Source organism: Rhinatrema bivittatum, chromosome 1 (genome assembly GCF_901001135.1).
Source record: "Rhinatrema bivittatum chromosome 1, aRhiBiv1.1, whole genome shotgun sequence".
In the NCBI taxonomy this organism is placed as follows: domain Eukaryota; kingdom Metazoa; phylum Chordata; class Amphibia; order Gymnophiona; family Rhinatrematidae; genus Rhinatrema; species Rhinatrema bivittatum.
Window position 1 is genome coordinate 763,368,866 of NC_042615.1, and position 25,437 is coordinate 763,394,302.

At 42.0% G+C, this 25,437-nt stretch overlaps 1 protein-coding gene across 1 annotated transcript in view; it reads right to left on the minus strand.

Annotated features, from left to right (window-relative positions):
* LOC115082261 (O-acyltransferase like protein-like) overlaps positions 1-25,437 on the minus strand; it is an 80,730-nt gene that overhangs the window by 46,934 nt on the left and 8,359 nt on the right. Inside the window, exons 2-4 of the mRNA XM_029586511.1 lie at positions 15,577-15,656; positions 9,465-9,578; positions 3,027-3,156 (exon numbers count right to left, since the gene is read on the minus strand). Of these exons, the coding sequence (XP_029442371.1) occupies positions 3,027-3,156; positions 9,465-9,565 (231 nt within the window). The 5' untranslated portion in view covers positions 9,566-9,578; positions 15,577-15,656. The remainder of the gene's footprint in view (positions 1-3,026; positions 3,157-9,464; positions 9,579-15,576; positions 15,657-25,437) is intronic.

A 25,437-nucleotide genomic window follows, 5' to 3' on the forward strand; every position in this document is an offset into this window, starting at 1 on the left:
CTCCTCTGAAGTTAATTTATAAATCCATTCCTGTTCTCTCTGGTACAGTATTTTTTCACGATTGCCCCCTCTGGAATCTGACCGGATATGATCAATTGCCAGCCATCGCAATTCTTGTATGGCATGATTATGGGAAAGACAGTGTTCAACAAAAAGAGCAGATATTCTTTTCTGCCTCAAACAGCTTTTATGTTCACTAATGCGAAATCGTAAATTTCTTGTAGTTTGCCCTATGTAGATTTTTTGACAAGGGCAAATTATAATATAAACAACATGATCTTGGGCTTGTTTGGTATGATGTTTTATAATCTTCTGTAATTCTTCTGTTGGATTTTTCGATAATTTACAGTAAACAGTTTTGGCTTCGATTTGACGATTAATTTCATTAATGTAGTCAACTTTATTCATTACAACAACAGAACCACCCTTGTCAGCCGGTTTGATGATGTACTGAGAATTGTTGGCCATAGAGCGCAATGCTCTACGAGATTTTTTATTTAAATTATTCGTGTATTGTACAAAAGAGCTCTATCCACAGCGGGCCCCACGCAATGGAACTCTCTACCGCCAGAACTCCGGAAGGAACCTTGCCCAATCACATTTAAGAAGAGAATCAAAACCTGGCTATTCGAACAAGTGTTTAATCTAGGCCAATAATCGCCGCCTTATCTATCCAATCAAGTGCTTCATGTTCCATGGCTATTGAATCCTATAAGCTTCTATAAGCACCTATATATTTAGTCAGGTTAGTCTCAACTTCGCAGGAGAACTCTCACTACTTTATTTATTCGTTGTAATTTATTCCCCAGTTACTTGTTCCAAGTTTATCTCCCTGTTCAATGAAACCACATCCTTACATGCATATTAATGTTATAATGTAAACCGAATTGATATGTAACATTGCTACATGAATTTCGGTATATAAAAATGTTAAATAAATAAATAAATATTTGTTTTTATTGCCGGTCTCTAATATCTGTACTTCCTTGAGTACTAGACGATGAAAGGTCTCAATTAAAGGATGAATAGGACCTGAAGGTAACCATATTGACGGATTACTAATAATGCTTTGATCTACAAATGGTGTTTCCTTAAGAAACATTTTTTTTAAGATCAATTTCCTGATGAAACGCTGTAAGTCCACTCTAAACTGGAACGCATTGTGTCGTTCTGTTGGAACAAATGCCAGTCCCAAATTGAGAATTCTTTCTTCTTCATCTGTGAGGGAATATGTAGACAAATTAATTATCACTTTCTCTTCCCTCTGTTGGACCCCCTCGATCTCGTCCAGATATTCGACTTCGTCATCTTTTGTTGATCTTTCTGTTGATCCTTCCATCCTATTCATCCTTTTCTTGTGTTGTGTGTGGTGTTCTCTAAAAAATCATTATCAGTGGATGGTTGTTCAACTTCTTCTTCTGATGATCTGCTAGAAAAGGCGTTAAAAGCCGCCTTTTTTTTTCTTGTCTTTGGGTAACATCCAGTTATATATACTTCCACGCTTGTAATCCTGCTCATCTCTATTAAATTTGGATAACTTATATTCTCTCAATTGTTTTTTAAAGTTATCAACACTTTTTTGAAAATCAGCTAAACTTGCTTGGAATTGCGTTGTTTCCATTTCAGCTTTTATAGCTATTAATTTTTCATCAAGTTGTGTCTTTAATTCATTACATAAATATTGAGAAGATTCTATAATTAAGATCATTAGATCTAGGGAGCATTTGTTAAGAATAGAATTCCAACGTTCAAGAAATGTTGTATCTTCTGTAAACAGCTTCGGCTCTTTTTGTATTCTCAAACCTCTCGGGATCTTCTCTTGTTTACAGTATTTGACTAAAGTTACACCATGCAATTCGCTTCTTGTAATGCGTTTAGATAAGGCCAACAATTCAGACCAAGAACCGGATGTAGTCTTTAATATGGTATTGGAAAACAATGATGCGGTATTAAGTAAATTGGTCACGTATTCGTGAGAGTAGCTAAAGGCGCTCTGCCAAGTATGCGCCATCCCTCCAAAATATCAAATGTAAATATACCAAGGGAACAGTTAGTATCCAATTCAAATTCTACACAAGCACTAACTGTAAAAACTGTCTTCAATTATCCTATGTGAAATCTCTGTTAAAAAATAAACCTTTATTTTTATGAAAATATAAATTTCCCAATTTTTTAATTTTTATGAATTTCTTAAAAAATTTTTTTATTAAGAGACAAAGACCTCAGAACTGGCAAAAAGAGGCTTGATTGACCTCTAATTTCTTAGCCAGTAGATTCGATCACTGGTCTATGATGTCTCTTTATTTCTTTTTCTTTAAAAACTTATTATTTTTCCAATTTCATTTGTAAAGCAATGTATATGCCAAAAGTTCCAGCTTCAACGGGGTAATTGAACTGCTGTCGCGGATTAAATATCACTCTCCAATTAATTTTTACTGCAACAGATGTAATGTCTTAACTTTGAAAGTGATCATTGTCCTTTTGCTACAGCAAACTTGATGTCTTAATTTCCATTACTGAAAAATTGCGGTAACTTGAAGACAATATGAGCACATCAATATTTATATGCTTCGAGATAAAGGCATGTGAAATTTCAACCTTACTCCACCCGTGTTGGTGTATGTCAAGGAGTAAGATTGAAAGGGTTTTTTTGGGAATGCTGTTTGAGGTGATTCATACATATGTTTACATTTCAACTCTTTTTTGAACAGAATATGGAGATTTGACAAATATTTATTGGCTTACATTTCTTCAAAATGATTAACAGACTGTCGCAGTTCAACTCTAATTATTCTAACCTTGTCAATTCAGATTTAATCCAAAGCTAATTATGGCCAGTCCTGAACTCCTTGTACTTGCATTGTCATAGAGACATAATTGATATGGTATCAAATAAATCTGGGCACTTAAACTTTAAAATGTACTTGCTGTACTCCCCTTAGTCACATGCTGGTTGTAGGGGAAAACAGAAAATGCTTAATATATTTACCACCTTGCACATAATCTGAAAGAAAATACGTACACACCTTGTTTTGTATAATCGGTGTTTCTCTGTAGCACAATAACATCCCTATAAGTATGCCAACCAGAAATGGACCATACCGACAGTAAGGTTTTATGTAATATTCAATCCCGTGGGTTTTCAAAGTATCCATACTAGAAAAGTAAATGGTATATAATGAGTATCAGACAAGGACTATAACTATAAGGGACTGTTTCATAACTTATTAATACTTTATATATGCAGCCTCTGGGCATACAGGGGTTCATGTGCCAGCACTGAAGCTATCCTCCAGGGTTCTTCCTGCAGAAGGGGAAAAGAGTCAGTCTTTCAGGGCCCGTTAGGGTTTTTCTCACCTGCAGCTCTTGTGCAAACAGTCCAGTAAGGCGTGGCATACAATCAGGGCCTTCGTGGGATTCAGTGAACCCCCAGCCCTAATCGATTTCTTTAATTTTTTGTATGTGTCTTTTCTTCATCTGCAGTTGCTTCCATGAGTGGAATTTGGGGGAGAGGTGTATGCATTGCCCCCACCCACGTGTAAGAAGAAAGACAGAGGCCCGACAGGCCACTGCAGTGCTCATCCTGCATCGGCTAAAGAAAGCACCAGAAGGCCTGACAGGCTGCCCTGAAGCCTATGCCGCGGTGGCTGAAGAGAGTAACAGGGGCCTGGCAGGCCATCATGGAACCATCATGGAGCCTAGAAGAAAAGGCCAAGAAGAAAGGGGGAGGCCCTGTGAATGTGCGTATGAATGAGAACCTATGTATATGTGAGTGAGAGAGAGTATGAGGGAGAGAGCCTGTGTATGTATGTGTCTGTGTGTGTGTGTGTGTGTGTGTGTGTATGTGATGGAGAGAGAGCCTGTGGTGAGCACACCAGAAAGAGAGAGAGCCTATGTGTATGAGGGAGAATAAGCCTGTGTGTGAGAGTAATAGCCTGTGTGTGAGTGTGTATGCATAAGAGAGAGGGGGGCATGGGCATTTATGTGAGAGCCTGTGTGTGTGTGTGTGAGAGAGAGGGGCATATATGTGAGAGCCTATGAGAGAGAGAGAGAGAGAAATGGTATGTGTGTGTGAGAGAGAAAGTCTATATGAGAGCCCGTGTTGGTGTATGTCTGAGAGCATGTATATGTGTGAGAGGGAGAGATGGTATGTGTGTGAGCCTGTGTATGTGTGTGTATGAAAGAGAGGGCATGTGTGTGTGTGTGTGTATGTCACAGGGACGGTCGCTCCCTGTGACATAGTGAGGGCAAAGGCGATCGGCGCCATTTTGAAACCAGTCCAGCACCGAGGGTATGATTGAAGGGATGGCTCCCGGACCCCCCGCTAGACCACCAGGTACATGTAAAAGGTTTTTTGGGGGGGTCGGGAGGGTGGGAGAAGCAAAGGGGTAATTTGTAAAGGGTCGGGGTGGGGTTTTTTTAATCGGGCCATCGGCGCCATTTTTATCAGTGGTAGCCAAAATGGCGCCGATGGCCCGAGAGCAGGAGATCGTGCCGGGACCCCCCCCCCCCCACTGGACCACCAGGTAATTTAACATTTTGGGGGGGTTCGGGAGGGTGGGGGAGGGTAAAGGATTGGTTTTAAAGGGTCAGGGTGGGTTTAGGGGTTGTTTTGGTGTGCCGGTTTCCCCGCCCTCCCCCCAAATAATTCCCGTACTTGATTTAACGATTTTTCACGATAAATCGAGGGAATTCCTATTGTATCAAGTCCCTTATGATTAATGACGATTTTAAAATTATCGGACGATAATTTAAATCGTTAAAAAACGATTCACATCCCTATTACATATTGAGGTTCCAAGTATCTTTTGTTTCTTGGAAAGAAGATTGAGGGAGCAAGACTGCTGGTGACTCAGAGAAAGTCTGATAGGAGTGGAGAAGGGGCTGAGGAAGTGACTCAGAGGGGGTGGGGGGTGGGATGACAGTGGAGAGCGGGGCTGAGGAAGCGAGACTGAATCCCCTGCTATAAATGTCACCACATGCTAGTACTAGTAAGGAACACAACACACTTCACAAACTTAAATAAGCTCATTAGCATGAAAATGCTCAAATACCCTATTTGATGCAAATCAACATGGCTTGACAAAAAATTTGCAAGCTGTGCTATTTGATTTGAAGTTAGCTACAACTTTTGAGTTGTAGCTAACTTTACCTGGGAGCTGTGGACGTTAATGCATGTCTCCATGCTCCTGGGGTCTTGTCTTACAGGAGCCAGTGGCCCTTTTACAGCCCAATCCCCCCACCACAATCACCTGAGTTCTGAATGGGAAATAGGAAATGTTCGGTGATCAGTGAATTCCAACCAGTCCACAGAGTGCAGTGACTAAATGAATATGTAAGCTCTGATACCTGGCCACTGGACTGGCACTTACCTCCTTCCTTCGGCAGGATGAATAGGTAAGAGCTTCTACTCATGCTGGGGCACATGGCAACTTATAGACATTAAGGATGGTGCCTTACTATTTATTATATGGAAAATGGGTGACTGAGGCTGCGGAACTTTTTCATTTTTTAAAACTTGAGAATGGGATTATTTGGGAACTTGGACCATAGAGGCCCTAACATCTTTTGCATAATTTTTTGGGGTGAGAAACGGAGGAAAAATCAGGCTATTATGGACCATTACTTTTTAAAAAAATCATATATCTTCAGTAAGGTAACTTTAACTAATTATATTCAGTGGGAGACTCATCTCACTGAATATTTGGCTAAAGTTATCCAGGTAAATTTACCTGAAAAAATCTGCCACTCACTGGATTCCTGAATAAGGATATCCTAGGAGCCTGATAGTATAAAGATCTAGGTGTCTAATTTTAACAGTTTAGATGCAGATCTAGCTGCTCATTTTCTAAAAATTAGGTGTCTTGATTTGGCCAATAGAAAGTTACTCCTTGATGAGTCCCTAAATTTAGGTGAATTAAACATGAGTCAGGCCAGAGAGGGACTACAGAGGATCCAGGATGGGGATTGAATTTAGGGACCTGTTGTGGGCATGGACCCTTGGGCTAAGATGGAGTTGGTGCAACCTGCAGGGAGGGGCCCTGCAGGGCCCCACCATCAGCAGGCGGAGTAGATGGAAGCAGAGGCCCAACTGGAGCTTTACTAATACTAGCCCATGATCCCCTTAGGTTGAGCCCTTGGGTTCTGGGGCTGGCTGGATTTATGCAAGGGCATGTGCAGAGGTGAAGATCCGAGGGATCCGAAGAGGTGCAGACCAGGGACGGTGTCCAGGTAGAGGTCATTGGCAGGTGAAGTTCAAGCAGAGTCATAGTCCACGCTGAAGTCAAAACTGAGAAGCTGTCCAGGGAAGGCGAAGGGCAGACAGAGGCAGGGCGGCAGGTAACAATTCAAGAAGGATGGGCAGGACAAATGATGGAAGACAAGAGGACTGACAAACAACAGGAACAAAGGGCTGACCACAAAGAAGATGAAGCAGGAAGTCATGAAAGGGAACCAGAACACAGGAATGCAGGAACAGGTTTGCAGGATCCAGGACCAGGAACCACGCTGAGGCAAACCATTACTCCAAGGAGGTGAACTGTTGCCGAGGTGTCAGTGTGTTGCTGCACCTGCCTTTTGTAGGCAGGGGGGTTCTGACGTCATCTGGAGGGACCACAGGGATTTCCTTCACGGGCCCTTTAAATTAGGGCAGTCTGGATGCGCACACCCAGGGGACTTCCTCTACAGATGTCGGTTGCGGTTGTAGCGGTGATGTTGGCCTAGCTCAGGTGTGGTGAGTGGGCGGTCGCTTCTTTGATGGGAGACACAACCATGGTATCAGGAATCAACTGGAACAGCCTGGGCTGGAGCAAAGAGTGGCAGCGGGCCTAACCCACGGATCACCAAGTGCAACAGGACCTAAAGTTAGGTGAATTGATGGAAAGCCTAAATTTAGGCACCTTAAGCTTAGACACCTATAATTTCATTTTATGAATTTATATTCATCCTAAAGTTAAGGCACCTGAAGTTGGCTGAATATAAAAACCCAAAGTAGGTACCTAACTTAGGTGCTTAAATTTTGTCACAGAATATTCTATGACTTTGTGGCTCTAGGCGCATAAGTTCATCTTCCTAAAAAGTGGGTGGCTATGGGGATGTAGTTAGGACAGGGAAAAGTTAGGTGAATTTTCAAAAGATTACTCATGCAAAAAGGAACATATACATGTGTATGTGGGCTGCTTGTGAGCCACACAGATTTTAAAAGCCATAAATTATGTGCATATATAGAGCCATGAATTATGCGCATATATAAGTGTGTGTGAACAAAAAAATAAGAGGGCTGAAAAGGGGTGTGGCATGTGCATTCCACGGCGGGATCAACAATTGCACACACAACTTCATGTTTTAAACCAGAGGCTGCAGCAAGGGTTGGCTAGTTAGCTACATATATTTACTGCTGCTCCTTTTGAGTAGCAAGTCTACAGAAATCATGTTTTAAGGCTTAAACAACAGAGTGAGGGGTCCAGGTCAACTGGGGGGCATATAGGATGAAGAACCAGAGGGTCTGGATGACCCTGAGATTGACTGGGTAAACTGGTGGACTAACTGTAAAAACTGGGAATGTCTCCAGCGTAAGCTTGTTTTAAAATCCACTTATACATGTGCATTAAAGCCAGCAAAGTCCTAAGAAAGATAAACAAAGTATGTTTAGTTGAGTAAGTGCTTACATTAGGAGCATACTTATGAGTGGTAGGTGTATTTTAAATCATTCATGATTTATAATTCTAGTGTATCTTTGCTCGTGCGCCAATACATGCGAATAAGGGTGCACGTGTGCGCGTTTTAAATTAGCATGTAAGTGCTTAGCACTCATTTTCAACACTAGGCACCTAATTTAGGATTCTAAATCTAGGAAAATGAATAGCAGACCTAAAATTAGCCATTCTAAGGTTTAGGTGCCTAAATTTAGGTGTTCAGCTATTTTTTAATATCAGCTTCTTAGTAGGTACAATGCCAAAGTATTTTAATTTAATTTATATTATTTTAAAGTGTATGAAGTCAATATGTATCCTAATTACCCACTGATACATTAAAAAATAAGGTTGAGACCATAATTTGTCACTTGGATTTCTCAATTGTGGGATTGGTCAGTCTATACTTTATTGTGATTTAAATTATTGCTGACTAGTTAATTCTATTTTTTTCAAGTGTTTTATTTGTAATATATAAATTGTATAAATATATACAGAAAAAAAATTGAGGATGAGATTCCCCATAATGCTGAACCTGGGCTTAAGATTTTATATACAGTCACTTTCATTTGTTAGTTACTAAGTGATCTCAATACATATTCCCATTTAATTCACTCCTTTTTATTGTCCTATTTTTATCATGGTATACATTTTTGTACTTCTGTACATAAGGAGGCCAATATTCAGAGAGCCTCAAATGTTTAACTTATCTGGCTAAAGTTAGCCAGATATCTTAACCCGGAAAATCAGTTGGATAAATATCCAGCTAACTTTAATGAGTAACTTTAAACCTAACCGGCCATCTTTTGACTATCACTGGTTAGGTTTAAAGAATTAACCGGTTATATTCAAAAGAATATTGCTGGTTAAGTGGCATAGTGTTGTAAAAGAACGTGAAGTGTGGGCCTGTGGCACGAGTCTCATAACCCACCTGATAATTTACAAATGGCCTTGCTGGGCTGAGCAATCCCACTCCCTCAACTTCTCCAAATGTGCTTAATAAAGAAATGCTGTAATGTCCGTTGGGTGGCCTGTCCTCTCCCCAGCTCAACAGATATTTGTAGGTAAGGCCCCCCTCATCCTCCCACCCACCTGATAACTTTACATATCCATCTTATCCCTGGGCCGGTATTATGGTGCTGGTAGCACAGTCCCAGCAGCTTTCAACATTGCTATGAGAGCAAACACTGGAAGTGCAAGCCACCATTGATGATGTTGTTATTAGTGATGCTGGTAGCTGATGCTTCCCCAGCCTGCACTTTACTTTTATTTATTTATTTATTTTTGTACAACACTGTGCCACTTAACTGGCTATATTCTTTTGAATATAACTGGTTAAGTCTAAAATTATCAGGCTGCCCTGGAACATGCCTACATTATCTGACTACATTTCAGCAGAATAATGACTTATCCAGCTAAAATTCAGCCGGATAAGTGCCCAAAATATTCAAAAGTTGGCATTTAACCAGAAAACTCACAATTTATCTAGCTGAATGCCTTTGAATATGGACCCCAAAGTGCTCCGTGATCTGGAACATTCAATTAAAATATGCATTTAAATCCGACCAAATTAAAGTTACAAAGCTTCTAGTTTTCTCCAGAATCAGTATAGTTATAAGAGCTGCAGTAATACATAGTTGTCACAGTAATTCAAACTTGTATAACAGCTGAGTTCTGACAACCAATTCACCAAGGATTTCCTTCTTTCTACATGATTGATTTTCTTGAGATTAGAAAGAATATGAAGAATATTTTTTTTTTGAAAAGGCTTACCTTGTATTTGCAGGTATACCAATAGGCATTTTGAAAAAGAATGACAGAAGCGCAGTCACAGTAAAAGATGTCAGGAACAGAATTGCCACTAGAATAATCATCACACCTTTAACTCTAAAATAAACAAGGAGATGTGTGAACATTTCATTATGCCTAATTTCCTTCTTTGGTACAGAAATTTGCATATGTTATGACTCTAAATCAATGGCAGGGCAGCTTTCAAAATCATTGATGAGCTTACAATATGCTATGACCTACCTGAGATTACAATTGAACTGAACTGAATTGGTCTGTTTCCCTATAGGAAGCAAAGGTAAGGGAAAAAAGTGAAAGTGTAGAGGAGATCAGGGACACATGAAGTGTGTCAGCTGGAGTCACTGGGTGCTCTATCTCTGGCAAAAATCCTAAAGAAATTGTATAAATAGTTCAAAAGTTATTAGGGAGAACGAAGACAAACATGATAATCTTATATGGCCAATCTCGTTGTAGGAGAAATACACAGGAATATTTTGCTTCCTTTACTCTTATTGAAAATCAGGAATAATTGCAGAAGCTGAATTTTGCAGATGTATGACTGTCCCTCACATTTATGTTTAAATCTTGTTTCCTGGCATTTAACAATTCAAAATACAACACAATCATTAGGTTTACCTGGATGTGAGTTCATACTTCACACCACAAGACGAGAGCAAAGCATAAAAATAATTATCCATTACCCAAAAACGATTAACAATTCTGCCCCCCATTTCTGCAATTACCAGTTCAGTTTTAATTGTGAAATTTTAAAACATAACCTCACGTACATATATTTCCTTGCTGGACAGTAGTTTTTATGATTTTTAAAATTCATGCATTTTTGATGGCCATAAGCAACATAACATGTAACAGAGACTAACTTTTTAAAAAATACACCAAGAAACTCTGCCTGATCATGCCAGAACTTGCTCGGGCAAGCCCCAGCTCGGCAGTAAGATTCCAACTTGTTTCCATGACGACGCAGCCTTATATAAGCAGTAGAGATGTGAATCAGAACCGGAATCGGTTCAGATTCTGGTTCCGATTCACATCGTGTTTTTTTTTTCGTCCGGCCCGATCGCGGTTTTGTTTATCGGCTGCGCCCGAGCCAATAAACAAAAAAACCACCCCGACCCTTTAAAACGAATCCCTTAGCTTCCCCCACCCTCCCGAACCCCCCAAAAAACATTTTACAGGTACCTGGTGGTCCAGTGGGGGTCCCGGGAGTGATCTCCCGCTCTTGGGCCGTCGGCTGCCACTAATAAAAATGGCGCCGATGGCCCTTTGCCCTAACCATGTGACAGGGTATCCATGCCATTGGCCGGTCCCTGTCACATGGAGGGAGCACTGGATGGCCAGCGCCATCTTTAAAAATGGTGCAGGCCATCAGTGCTCCTACCATGTGACAGGGGCCGGTCAATGGCACAGATACCCTGTCACATGATAAGGGCAAAGGGCCATCGGCGCCATTTTGATTAGTGGCAGCCGACGGCTCGGGAGTGGGAGATCGCTCCCGGGACCCCCACTGGACCACCAGGTACCTGTAAAAATATTTTCAATCGTCCGAAGCCTGATTCACATCCCTAATAAGCAGCAGCAATGAGTAGTCTCCTATGCAACATCTGTGTGAATGAGTGAATCATATCACTAAAACTGTTGAGTTTAAAGCTTTTTGATTTAATTTCATATACTTTATGAAATGTCGCGCCAATGTCGGAATAGCCGTGACACGTTTTGTTACATCTGTGGTGAGTTTACTCTGAAAGCACAGAAAAGGAGTATGACTGCACTCATTAAGAAGGCATAGAGTTATACTTCGGGTGCAAAATTGGTGACCAGGACAGAGCATGGGTTCCTCATATGTTGTGCATCTTGCACCAATAGTCTGTGAGCTTGGCTCAAAGGTGTGTGACCATCCATGCCGTTTGCCATCCCAATGATATGGAGGGAACAGAAAGATCATATAACTGACTGTTACTTCTGCATGACAAATGTGTCAGGATACTCATCATAGAACAGGAAGTTTGAGTACCCTAACTTTGCATCGGCAATGAGACCAATGTCGCATGACGACAGTCTTCCTGTTGCAAAACCATCAGAGGTGTGGACACTTGATGACAAGGATGAGGAGGTAGGCGATGATGGTGAGCCATCGCAGATGGCAGCTGTGGCTGATCCTGACTTTGTGCCATCAACATCCAGCGATCCTCATTTAATATCTCCGTCAGAGTTGAACGATCTGGTCAGAGATTTGGCTTTATCAAAGAGTCAGGCAGAGCTGCTTGGGTCAAGGCTGCAAGGGTGGAATCTTTTGTCATCTGATACGAAAATTTCAGTATTTCGCAGCCGTCATGAAGATTTGACAAAATATTTCAACCAAGTAGACAGTCTGACTTTTTGCTGTGACATCAATGGATTGTTTTGTGCTTTCGGATGTGACCACGACCCAACAGAATGGCGACTGTTTCTTGATTCATCAATCTTAAGTTTGAAGGCTGTTTTGCTACACAATGGCAATATCTACCCATCAATACCTGGATATGCCATTCATATGAAAGAAACGTATGAGAACATGCAGCTACTGCTGAACCACATTGAGTACTCGAGGTACAACTGGAATTTGTGTAGTGATCTTAAGGTAGTTGCAATTCTACTGGGTCTGCAGCTTGGTTACACCAAGTATTATTGCTTCCTTTGTGAGTGGGACAGTCGAGAAAGAGATTCGCATTATGTCAGAAAAGTCTGGCCTCTCCGCAAGAAGTTGGTTCCAGGGCAGAAGAATGTTGCGCATGATCCATTGGTGGATCCAAGTGAGATATTTCTTCCACTTTTGCACATCAAACTTGGACTGATGAAAAACTTTGTTAAGGCAATGAGCAAGCAAAGTAAAGCCTTTGATTATTTGCTGCAAATGTTTCCACGCATAAGTGACGCCAAGATAAAAGAAGGTGTTTTCTTTGGCCCACAAATCTGAGTTGTGATGAAGGACAGCACTTTGATGTTCTTCTGCAAGGTACAGAACGTGTTGCATGGACAGCCTTCAAGAATGTTGTTTGTAACTTTCTAGGCAAGTATAAGGCAGCAGACTATGTCGAACAGGTTGAAAATCTGCTTCAGGCATACAAATTGATGAAGGGCAACATGTCATTGAAGATACATTTTCTTCATTCCCACTTGGACTTCTTCCCAGACAACATTGGCGCTGTGAGTGACGAACATGGTGAAAGGTTTCATCAAGACATTGTCAAAATGGAGAAACGGTATCAAGGCAAGTGGTACCCCTCCATGCTGGGTGACTATTGTTGAACTCTCATCCGTGAAGCGTTGGACAGTAATTATAAACTAAAATCTGCAGCAAAACATTTTTAGTTTTGTTTTCTGGTGCCAACATTGCCATTATAGCTTATGCCGCTACAGAGACGTAACAATTGTTAATGTATATCACACTTTTCTGGCAAACGGTACGTGATAAGACATAATAAATACATATTTGTGTTCAGCTTGTTAAAATCTCCTTGTTTCACCGAAGGTTGTGGAGGAAACAAAATGTTCCCAGAAATTTGTTTACCAGTGTAACGTGTTATGGACTTTTCTTCCAGGAACTTGTCCAGAACACTTTTAAACCTCATTTTGCTAGTTGCCTTGATCATGTTCTCTAGCAACAGATTCCACAGCTTGACTATGCATGGAGTGAAGAAATACTTTCTATGATTTGTTTTAAATCTGCCAGTTGTTTCATGGCATGTCCCTTTGTTTTGGTATTTTTTGAAAGGATAAATAACCATCCTTTATTTACCCATTCCACTCCATTCATGATTTTATAAACTCTATCATGTCCCATCTCAACTGTCTCTTTTTTTACCTGAAGAGCCTGAGCCTATGTAGCCTCTCATCATAAGAGAGATGTTCCATCCCCTTTATCATTTTTGCTGTCCTCTTCTGCACCTTTTCTAGTTCTGCTATATCCTTCTAGAGATGGGGGTGACTAGAACTGTACACAATACTCAAGATGTGGTTGCAACATTGCTCAATATAGAGGCGATATGATATTTTCTGTTTTATTCTCCATTACTACTTGGATCATTCATAACATTCTATTTGCTTTTTTGACTTCTGCTACACACTAAGCTAAAGATTTCAATGTATTATCCTCAAGGTCCACAAGGTCCTTTTTCTGGGTAGTGACTCTCAATATAGAATCCAATATCATATACCTATATCTTAGGATTATTCTCACTGTGCATCACTTTGCACTTTTCCACATTAAATCTCATCTGCCATTCAGTTGTCCAGTCTCCTAGTCTCACAAGGTCCCTATGCAGTATTTTGCAATCCTCTGCTGTTTTAACCAGTTATCAATCCAGAATAGGACATTGTCAAATGCCTTCTGAAAATCCAAATACATTATATCAACTGACTTACCTTAATCTACATGTTATTTATGCCTTCAAAAAATCTGAGAGGTTGATAAGAGTTCCCTTTACTAAAACCAGGTTGACTCTATCTAGATGGCCAATGATTTTGTTTTTAAGAATAGCTTTTATCATTTTGCCCTGCACAATCAGGTTCACCATTCTATAGTCAACCTAGATTTCCCCTTCTTAAACTTTGGCCAACTTTCAGTGTTCAGGTATCATGGCTGTTTTAAATGATAGGTTACAGATTACTAGTAATAGGTTAGCAATTCCAAGTTTATTTCTTTTAGAACTCTGGGATGGATGCCACCTGGTCCCAGTGATTTGTTTCTCTTTAGTTTGTCAAATAGATCTATTACATCATCCATTTTCACAGATATAAATTGTAGTTGCTCAGAACCTCTGCCATTAAAGTATGTTTGGGTATATTCCTAACATCCTCTTCAGTAAAGACCAAGGCAAAGAATTAATTCCGTTTTTCTGCTATTTCTTTGTCATCCCTGAGCACCCCTTTTGCCCTCCAGTCATCTACCGATCCAATTGACTTATCCACAGGCTTTTTGCTTCTAATGTACTTGAAAAATCTGTATTATTAATTTTTGCCTCACTGGCAAGCTTCTTCTTAAATTTGCTCTTGGCCTGTCTTACTACTATTTTATATTTAACTTGTGTCATGGCATACTGATGGTATTCTGACCACAGGGACAGGAGTTAGGCTGGATGCTGGTGAGGCTGGCTAAAGCAGGAGAAAACTCATGTATTTTTCTGCCTGTACGGCCACCTTCCCCTTGGATTGAGCCTTCAGGTGCTGGTAGCCAGTAGGCTTAGACAGGAGCAGAGATACCCACACCAGGTACTGGAAGGCTCCCACAGGAGCAGAACAAACCTGCAGCAGGAACTGGGCAAGAGGATGCCCACTAAAACAAAACAGACAAGGACACAGGGCAGAATACATGCCTGAATGTGGTGCCAACATAAGGCCTCAGAGTAGGGCCAGAACACAAACACAGAGCCAGAGTTTGGGAGGAAAGGGAGCAAAATAAAAGCAAAACAGGACTAAGACTAAGGCCCAAATTCTGGTAGATACAGAAAAAAAACAACAAATAACAAGAAAGAAGAATACAAGGCAAACCAAAACATGAGTCCAAGACTGGGACCTAAACAAGGGACTTGACTGGAAGCAGATCCGGGACTGCACCCAAGCTGTGGCAAGGTGCATGGTATGAGACAGGCTTATATGTGAGGCAGTACAGAAGATGGCCACTACTAGGACCTGCAAGCCATAGAGCCTGGAGGATTAGACAGCTGGTATGCAAAGCCAATTGAGGGCCTCCTGCAGGTGAGAGGCAAGAACTGCCCACAGATCCTTACAACTTGCCAGTGCTTATGTTTTTGCCTAATGTTATTAGAGTCTGCTTTCCATTAAAACAATGCCCTTCTAGCTTTAACTGCCTCCATTATCTCACCATTAAACCACACTGGCATTCATTTGGTCTTCTTCTGACCTTTTCTAAGTGAAAGTATGTGTCTACTTTCCCTTTGAAAATGGGTGCAAAGTTCACAAATAAAAAGTACCCACAAACTTTGCAGCTAAGTGGGCAGAATGACAATTTATCCCTCAAAATATTCAGGAATGTGCTGGAGGAAAAAAAGAAAAGTAATTATCTAGAAAAATGACTTACTTGCCATAAAGAAAGATTAGTAGGGGTGTTGTAAGATACAACTGGAAATCATTTGGGATGTACCAGGTCCATGGTGCACACTGAAAACAAGGAAAAGAACATCAGCACCTGCTTGATCTGTACAATATGAGTTCACAAAAAAACAATTTTATGAGCTAGGTTCATATTTAATGGAAAATGATATAAAAATAAAAATCACTCCTTTTTTGTGTATATTGCTTACTCCCTTATTTATATAGCAGTTACAAACTTCTATCACCTGAATATATTACAGGTGCATAATCTTCCTAGGCTATGGCTTAAAAATGACCTCTGTGCTACACTTTTTTTTTTCTACCAAACACTCCTCTCCCATCCATTTCAATGAGGCTTTATGAATGATGTTGCAAATCAACTCTCGAAATAGCATTTGAAAGGTGGCCAGCCTACAGTTCACAGAAGAATGGCATGTTTAAAATCATGCATATTTTTTCTTTTCTTTTTAAATTTTCCAAATAATATACATCAAAATAACTTGATGCAAAGAAAAACAGAGAACAATTATAGCCACGAAATATTAGGAAAATATTTTCTAAATAAATACATCATTCTATAAATTGTCTCCAAAACAGGCCACATACCTGGTGAGAAACAATGTAGTTAGTTGTAATAAGAAGAAAAGAGAAACCACCGCTTATGAGCGGTCATCCATTATACCTGTAGGAATAGTTCTGTTTTGCAAAATATTTTCCAAATGATTAGGGCTGAAAAACACATATTACATTCCTTGATATTTAAGAATGCGCTTACAGGGAAACCTCACTACAAATGATGCACCTAAGCTAAAATTCTAAGGTTCTGCAAAAGAAAAACCCTATGTTTAGCTTGCGTCTCTCTTACCACATCTGGAAATAAGGAAATATTTTAACCCATAAAAGAAGACATTTTTAATCAAAAATACACTTTGGTAAAATTGGGAATCATCTCTTTAGAGACCTTAAGAAATAACATTTTCTTAGGGGAAATGAGAGGACATTTGGGAAAATTTAAGAAATGCAAATTAAGTCTTTAGAGATTATTACCAATGTTTCCCAATTTATGGTGAATAGAATGCATATCCCTGATAAGTGCCGCATCACATTCTTGTAATTTAGCACATTGATTTTTAAGTACATTTAATTTCTTAGAATGGTCTTGTATTTTCTAAAAATGCTCATTTAAGGATAGAAAGTTCCATGAACTTCTTTGACTAAGGAATCAATCTTATTAGAAACAGACGGATCTATTTGGGTGATAGCAGACCACAAAACTTCCAATGTTACTTCTGCAGGCTTTTCCATTGGAGAACGACAAACCAACTCTGAGGTATTATACCTCCTAGTAGGGGCCTCTCCCCATCCGTAGAGAGAGGAGGAAGGTACACTTATCACACTCATCACTCCAAACTTGCTGACAGAGACACCTGTAGCCAATATAGAAGCCTGCAGAGGTATAGGTCCAGCCGGGCTCAGAGTGACCGTAGGGGTCATTTTCAAAAGCGATTCCACGCGAAAAGGGACTTTTCGTGTGCGATCACTAAATGGGGGCGGAGTTGGGGCAGAGTCAGCCACAGAAGAGGAGGAGTTGGGGCGGCACCGGGGCCGACGCTGCGGACACATCGCTGGCGGCGAAAGATAAGGACCCTTATCGCTGCCAGTTTCACGCCAAATAACTACACCTTTTATGATGTAGTTATTCGGTGTGAAAGCCGGCAGCCGGCACAGTGGTGTGATGGCTGCCGGCTTTCGCAGGCCCACCCCACCCCCCGCTTCCCCCCCCCCCCCCCCACCCCCTGTTACCGCTAGAATCTCTAAGGTCTGCGACCTTAGAGAATCCGGGCCTTAGTCTCATCATAGAAGGAGCTAGAAGCTCCAATTCCTACTGTGCCCATTACTTGTGGTTGAAAAAAAGTATCAATAATCACCTGTGGGGAAGAAGAAGGAGTCGCTGACATGGAAGGGAGAGAATGGAGGTTCCCTTTTGTCTTCTTCCCCATACCAGGACCAAAAAAGTGAGAGAGACTCCAAAAGGAAAATTCCTCAGGCGTGTGCCCCTTTAGCGTGTGGTTTAGGGGTGCCAGCAATGGAGCACCACTGTAAGCCACTTTTTATGCTCCAAGGCAGGTCCCGATGGTATAGGGAGACAGGAGAGAGGGGCCAAATGAGCAGATGGTCATAGTCTCTCGAAAAAAATCAACAGGGTGGGACAGTCATGCTCTGTTTCATCATGAAGGGGAAAAGCAGTAGTTCAATATGGATTTTAAAAAAATGACTATGACAAGCTACTCTGCTGTGACTACAATAGAGTACCTATTATCTGAAATCATTGGAGCCAGGCTTATTCTGGATAATGGGAGGTTTTTGTTAAAAGAATTTCAGACATTGGATAAGTTTTTCTGAATAAAGCCCATGATTTTTATCAGATAATAGGAGATTTGAGATAAAGGAACTTCAGATATAAGGTGCTCTCATCAGAGTATTAAGCTGCTCCATGTCATTGCTGAAATGGAATATGGTTCTGGAATGGGATACAAAAGCTCTTTTTTTAAAATATTTGAGAGTATCTCACGTTACAGTATAATGGGCATCTGACAAATGGACCTGTGTTAGTGTTATAAAAGAAATTACAACTAGCAAAACAAATTTCAGATTTATTCAGAATCACTAAATCCACAAGCACTGTAATTTGCAGTATAATGTGTGCTTGTTAATATCACCCACTTTCTCTCACTTGTCTCCAAATGCCGTGGCCAAGCAATTTAATGCCATTGCTTGCCAAGGATTGGAATGGTACTTCCAAGTAACTCAGATTGGCCATTATCAGAGATGGACTACTGCGCTCAATGGACTCTTGGTATGACCCAGCATAGTAATTCTTATGTTTTTATGATCCAGAGCAGGAGCTGGATAAAAAGCTGGGATTGGTCATGTGATGCAGTAAGAAGAGGTAGAAATGTTTTAGACCTGTTCCTGGGACCTCCACCCTTTTTGATTCATTTTTTGTGTCATCTTCCAGATAATGTTTGTGTGTTGGATAATATCTCCTCCCTGATGACTTTTGCAAAGTGGGTTGCTGAATCACTAATATTATGTCCACTAGAGTATCAAAAAAAGAAAAGCCCATGGTGAAGCCCAGCGACATCAAGATGGCTGATGTTACTCAAGAGGCCTCTATCTTGATTCCTAAAGAACTGCAAGTAAAAAAAGTGGCAAGTGCTGTAGTGAGAGCACTGCATGACAAATTTGAAAATAATTTTCAGAAATTTGATGAAGCATGCCAGCAATTGTCAAGTATAAACAGGGCGCTCTCTGAAGTGACATGGTACCTTTCATGTGTTGAGGACATGGTAAGCAGTCTGGAAATGGAAGTTACATCACTAAAATCTAGATTATCTAGAGCAAAAGATAAACTGGATGTTACGATTCACGGCCCGCAGGCTACCCCCATGGATCGCCACTCTCATCTCTAATTCTGGGCCCACCATGCCATGTCCCGACATGGGGATGCTTGTCCAGCCTGCCATGCTGCCCCCTGGGGCAGAGACCACTGCCAGTCATGCATGTGGCAGATCGTTGTCGACTTCGGAGTGTCGCGGCCCTCTCTGGATGCCGGACCGACCCGCAGCCCTCTCCGGATGCCGGACCGACCCGTGGCCCTCTCTGGATGCCAGACCTGACCCATGGACCCATCGGACACCAGACCATCCCGCGGACACTCGGCCAACTGACTCCGACCCCCAGACAAGGACCGGCCCGTGCGATTGGCGTGCACCCATCGGGATAAGGGCCTACCTCGCCTTCGGCCTTACCAAGCCCTGATCGCAGCTGCATCTCGATGCACCGCCCCTCGAGCCGACATGATGTCATAGGAGGCGGAGAGCTGCAAAGACCTGAAAGCTTCCTGCAGGCCCCTGGTGCGTGACGCCCAGCGTGCAGCTCCTAAGGAGCGCACCCCTTAGTGCGCCCCTTGGTGTCTCCCCTGTGTCCTTTGGATCTTCCCGTGAACCCCATCACCCCTCCACCAAGTACTACATACCACTTTACGCTACACTCTACCCTCACCGCTACAGCACACCCACCTCACACACTCAACGATGCATGCACTCCCCATCCCCATCATACAACACATTTATCGCAACCTTAGAAAACCCCCCACCCCTTATCTATTGCACAAACCTAAATCACTTATTCCCATCATGACCTCCCCCCTCACACAACTCCTCGGACTCACACTCTTCTCACTCACTCTCTTCAATGCCCAATCCCTAGTGAAGAAAACCCACATACTCAATGACTTCTTATTAGAATCAAAGCCAGACATCTGTGCAATCACAGAAACCTGGCTCAAGCACACTGACATAGCACAACTAAACCAACTACCATTACATCTCTACAACATTTACTCTCTACCCAGACCCAAAAAAAAGGGGGCGGCTTTCTCCTTGCAGCCAAAAATGAACTTATCCTTACCCCCCAAACGGTCAATTTACCCCCCAAATATGAGCTTGGCATCTTCAAATCCCCACTGCTACAGATATGCCTAGTATACACCCCCCTGGGCTACCAGAGCATGACACGTCCCCCCTCATTGAATTCTTTGGCGACGACATGGATCTCAACACACCCTTCATCATACTCGGCGACTTCAATCTACATGTCGACTCCTGCCTACCTTCCCCCTCCTGCGAAGCATTCCTCTTATCCCTTTACCTCATGGGATACAAGCAAATCATGAACCTCCCAACCCATAAAGCAGAACACACACTTGATCTCTTTACGAATTCCAGCATAGCCACCACCAATACCCCCACCTGCACCCCAGTACCCTGGTCCGACCACGCCCTCATAAACACCACCCTCTCTATAATGAAACCAACACCCCCCCCCCCCCCACGCACTCTTTCCAATTTCGCAAACACTGCTCCAGAGAAGACCTTATCGCATTATGCTCTGATATCTTAAACAAGATTGACCTCACTAACCCAGAATCAGCTATCTTCTCTTGGAACGACACCACCAAAGACATTGCAGACAAAATCTGCCCACTAAAAACAATAAATGTAAACCCATCCCGCAGCAATAAAAAAAGCATGGTTCACACCAGAACTCAAACATAACCTGAGAATTAAGGAAAGAAAATGGAGGAAGCATCCATCCCCCTCTTTACTCTCATCATACAAAACTTCCATGCATGAATACAGGACTACCATCCTAAAAACAAACGTGATTTCCATGCACGCAAAATACACGACTATCAGTACAATTCCAAGGCGCTATTCACTCTGATATCAAATCTCACTGAACCTTCCCCCACACACAGCCCATCCTTAGACTTCAAAAGCAAATGTGACAACCTAGCCTCCTTCTTCCATAACAATGTCACCAATCTGACAGCAAATTTTCCCCCTGACACAGACTTTACCATGACCCCCCCCCCCCCCCCCCCGACACCACTGCCAACATTGAACACCTTGAAACCACATCGGCTTTAGAAATTGAATCCCTATTAAAGAAAATCAAGCCCTCCACACACCTCCTAGACAACATCCCCTCCAAAATGCTACAAAACATCCCCAACGCAATATCCTCAATCATTGCAGAGATTATCAATTGTTCCATCACACATGGTGTATTCCCCGCCTCCCTCAAACAAGCAATTGTGAAACCCATCCTAAAAAAAACCTAATTTCTACCCATCAGAACTATCGCCCAATCTCAAACTTACCTCTATTAGTCAAAATCACTGAAAAGGTATTCAACCTCCGCCTCACTGATTATCTAGACACACACCACATTCTATCCTCGTCTTAGTTTGGTTTCCGTAAATTTTTCAGTACTGAAACACTCCTATTGTCCCTCACAGACACCATTCTCAAAGGCATGGATAATGGTCAAGCCTTCCTCCTAGCGATGCTTAACATCTCCTCTGCCTTTGACACCGTCAGTCACAAGATCTTTCTAAACAACCTCTCAAACATAGGCATATCTGGAACTGCCCATCGTTGGTTCAAATCATACCTTAAAAACAGACATTTCAAGTAGGGATGTGAATCGTGTTTCTGACGATTGAAAATATCGTACGATATTTTCAAAGTTGTCAGAAATCGGGGGCTTCCCGAAACCGATAGGAAAACTCCACAAAATTGTTCGTGGGGTTCTCTTATCGTTTTGGGAGGAGGGCAGGAAAAACGGCACACTAAAACAACCCCTAAACCCACGCCGACCCTTTAAAACCGCCCCCTTAGCTTCCCCCATCCAGTGCTCCTACCATGTGACAGGGGCCAGCCAATGGCACGGATACCCTGTCACATGGTAAGGGTAAAGGGCCATCAGCACCATTTTTATTAGTGGCAGCCGATGGCCCGAGAGGGGAGATCGCTCTCGGGACCACCACTGGACCACCAGGTAATTTTAAAATATTTTGGGGGGAATCGGGAGGGTGGGGAAGCTAAGGGGGTGGTTTTAAAGGGTCGGGGTGGGTTTTTTGTTTATCGGCTCAGGCGCAGCCGATAAAAAAACAAAAACGATGGGACTGAACGAAAAAAAATCCATGATGTGAATCGGAACCGGAATCGGAACAGATTCCGGTTCCGATTCACATCTCTAATTTCAAGGTCAAATTAAGCAATAACGAATCTGACCCCATTAAACATACCCGTGGTGTACCCCAAGGCTCTGCCCTCTCTTCCACCCTCTTCAACATCTACCTGCTACCCCTCTGCCACTTCTTAACCAACTTAGGCATCGTTTACTTTATATATGCGGACAATGTCCAATTTATTATCCCCATAACCAGTTCACTAGACAATTCATTAAGAGTCTATAACAACTGCATCAACTCGACCAACCACCTCCTATCTAACCTCAACTTGGCACTCAACAACAACTAAATGGAACTCCTTATTATTTCTCACAATCCCACTACACATCACGTCATACTTAATAGCACATCACCCCTCCCTACCCCCCTCACTCAACAAGTACGCAACCTGGGTGTTACTATTGACAACCAGCTGAACCTTAAAGCACTCATAAAATCAACTTTAAAGGAATGCTATTTTAAACTTCATGTGTTAAAAAAAATTAGGCCGCTCCTATATGCCCATGATTTCCGCACCGTTCTTCAAACCTTAATCTTCGCCAAGATAGACTACTGTAATTCTCTCCTACTAGGCCACCCCGCTTCCACCACTAAACCCCTCCAGCTATTACAGAATGCCACTGCCAGAATACTCAGCAATACCTGTAGAAAAGACCACATCACACCCATCCTAAGAGACCTTCACTGGCTCCCGATCTCATTTAGAATCCTTTACAAAACACTCTCCCTTATACACAAAACTTTACACAACCAGAACATCATATGGCTAAATAAATCTTTCCACTTCAATACCTCCAACATGCCAACCAGATCTGCCTATAAAGGAACCTTCCACATCCCCTCTCCTAACACTACACAACGAACCTCCACTAGGGACAGAGTACTCTCAATAGCAGGACCCATCAACTGGAACTCTATGCCTCCCGACCTACGCATTGAACCCTGCATACACAAATTTAAAAAAAAATTGAAAACTTGGCTTTTCAAGCTAGCCTACCCATAATACCTACCATTACCCCAGCAACTTATGCTCTATTTTAAAAAAAGTCATAAAATGCTCTCTGAACATGCCTAGTCACCAAGCCATTTTCCTTTACACATATTTTATTTCAACAGCCGTCTACTCGCTAGTTTTAATGATATATACCGCATTTTAAGCATGCCTGTTACCATAATCTTTAACCAAACATTGTATATAGTGTACAATATATATATGCCTTTATCCTCAGTTATGTTTCACTCTGCATATAACATTATGCTCCTTTCTTTAGTTTCAATAATATATACTTATCTCTAAACATGCCTTATTACCTTATTTTTATCCAAACATTATATATAGTACCCAATATATATATATACTTATATCAACAGTTATGTTCACTCTGCATATAAAGTTATTCTGCTTTCTCTGTTTGCCATGTAACCAAATTGTTCAATATATTTTCTCTATCATTATTATATGTTCTATGTAAACCGATACGATGTGAATATGGTTATTTCTATATAAAAACACTTAAATAAATAAATACATAAAGGGACTGCAGCAGGAAATCCCCTGCGGCCCCTGTTGATCATGTCAGCACCTAGGCCCTATAAAAGGGCAATGCCCCAGTCTCAACTTGCCTCAGCAACAGGTCCATCTATGCCAGAGTAGAGCATGTTGCTCCAGTTCCTGCCTTGTCCTCAGTTCCAGTCTTGTCTTCAGTCTTCATATCTTTTTTCGTTGACTACCTATTCTACACCTTGCCTACCTGCCCTGTCTAGCCACCCCTCCTCTTTTCTCAGATAGATACCTGGTGTGACCTCTGCCTGATCTCGGATACACTCGACCACTTTTGGCCTCTGACCATTGCCTGATCTCGGATACACCTGACCGCTACTTGCTGCTGATCATTGCCTGGACCTCAGACTAGCCTGACCTCTGCCTGCCTATGACCCAAGCTATCCAAAGACCACCACTTCTGCCATCAGAAGAGACCCCACCTAATACCTGCGGGCCCTGACACCCAAAGACTCAAACCAAGGGGAAGGAGAGCTGGTAAAGGTAATGGTCCCACTGGGTCTCTGCTTTTCCCAGCTCCATTTGCCAATGGTGGGAACCTGCCTGTGGGGAAGGGTCCACAGATGCAACAAGTTGTTGAGGCCATGGACTCGGCAGATTTGACCAAACTACAGGCTATCCCTGACCTAACTTTCAAACTTCAGGAACAACAGATTGCCCTGAAATGCTTGGCCGCAGCTATAGATCACCTTGCCAGGTGACTGGACACCCTGTCTGCACCTACCATACCATTTCTGCCTGTAGCTGTGCTGCTAAATCCTCTAGAATCCAGTCAGCTTGTACCGCAACTGCTGGCACCACCCCGGCATACTGGAGACTCTAAGCGATGTTGAGAATTCCTGACCAGTGCAAAATGCACTTCTAATTACAGGCCTCGCTATTCCCCAACGATCAGACTAAAACCACATATATCCTCGCCCTTCTTTATGGAAAAGCCCTAGAATGGGTGTCTCCCTTCTGGGAGTGAGGGAACCCCCTCTTGCTTGATTTACAACAGTTCATGGAGCAGTTTCACATTGTTCTTAAGGAGCAGGGTCATAGAAACATAGAAACATAGATATGACGGCAGAAAAAGTCCAATCAGCCCATCTAGTCTGCCCAGCAAGCTTCCACACTTGTTTTCCCATACTTATCTGTTTCATCAACCACCAAGTTCAGGGCCCTTGTTGGTAACTGATTCAAATTTCCTGCCATCCCCTGTCATTGATGCAGAGAGTAATGTTGGAGTTGCATCAAAGGTGAGCATAAGGCTTAATGGTTAAGGATAGTAACCACCACATCAAAAGTTACCCCGATGCATGTTTACCCAGACTGCACAGATCAATGCCTTGTTGGATGATGTCTGAATGTAAATCCTGTTTTCCACATTTCTCCCTGTCATTGAAGCAGAGAGCAATGCTGTATATGCATTCAAAGTGATGTATCAGACTTAATTGGTTTAGGGTAGTAACCTCCGTAATAAGTAAGCTACCCCCACGCTTGTTTACCCAGATTGCGAAGTTCTGTCCTTGTTGGTTGTTGTCTGAATGCAAATCCTCTTTTCCACATTTCCCCCTGCCGTTGAAGCAGAGAGCAACTCTGTATATGCATTCAAAGTGATGTATCAGGCAGTAACCACCGTAATAAGCAAGCTACCCCTGCCCTTGTTTACCCAGATTGTGAAGTTCTGTCCTTGTTGGTTG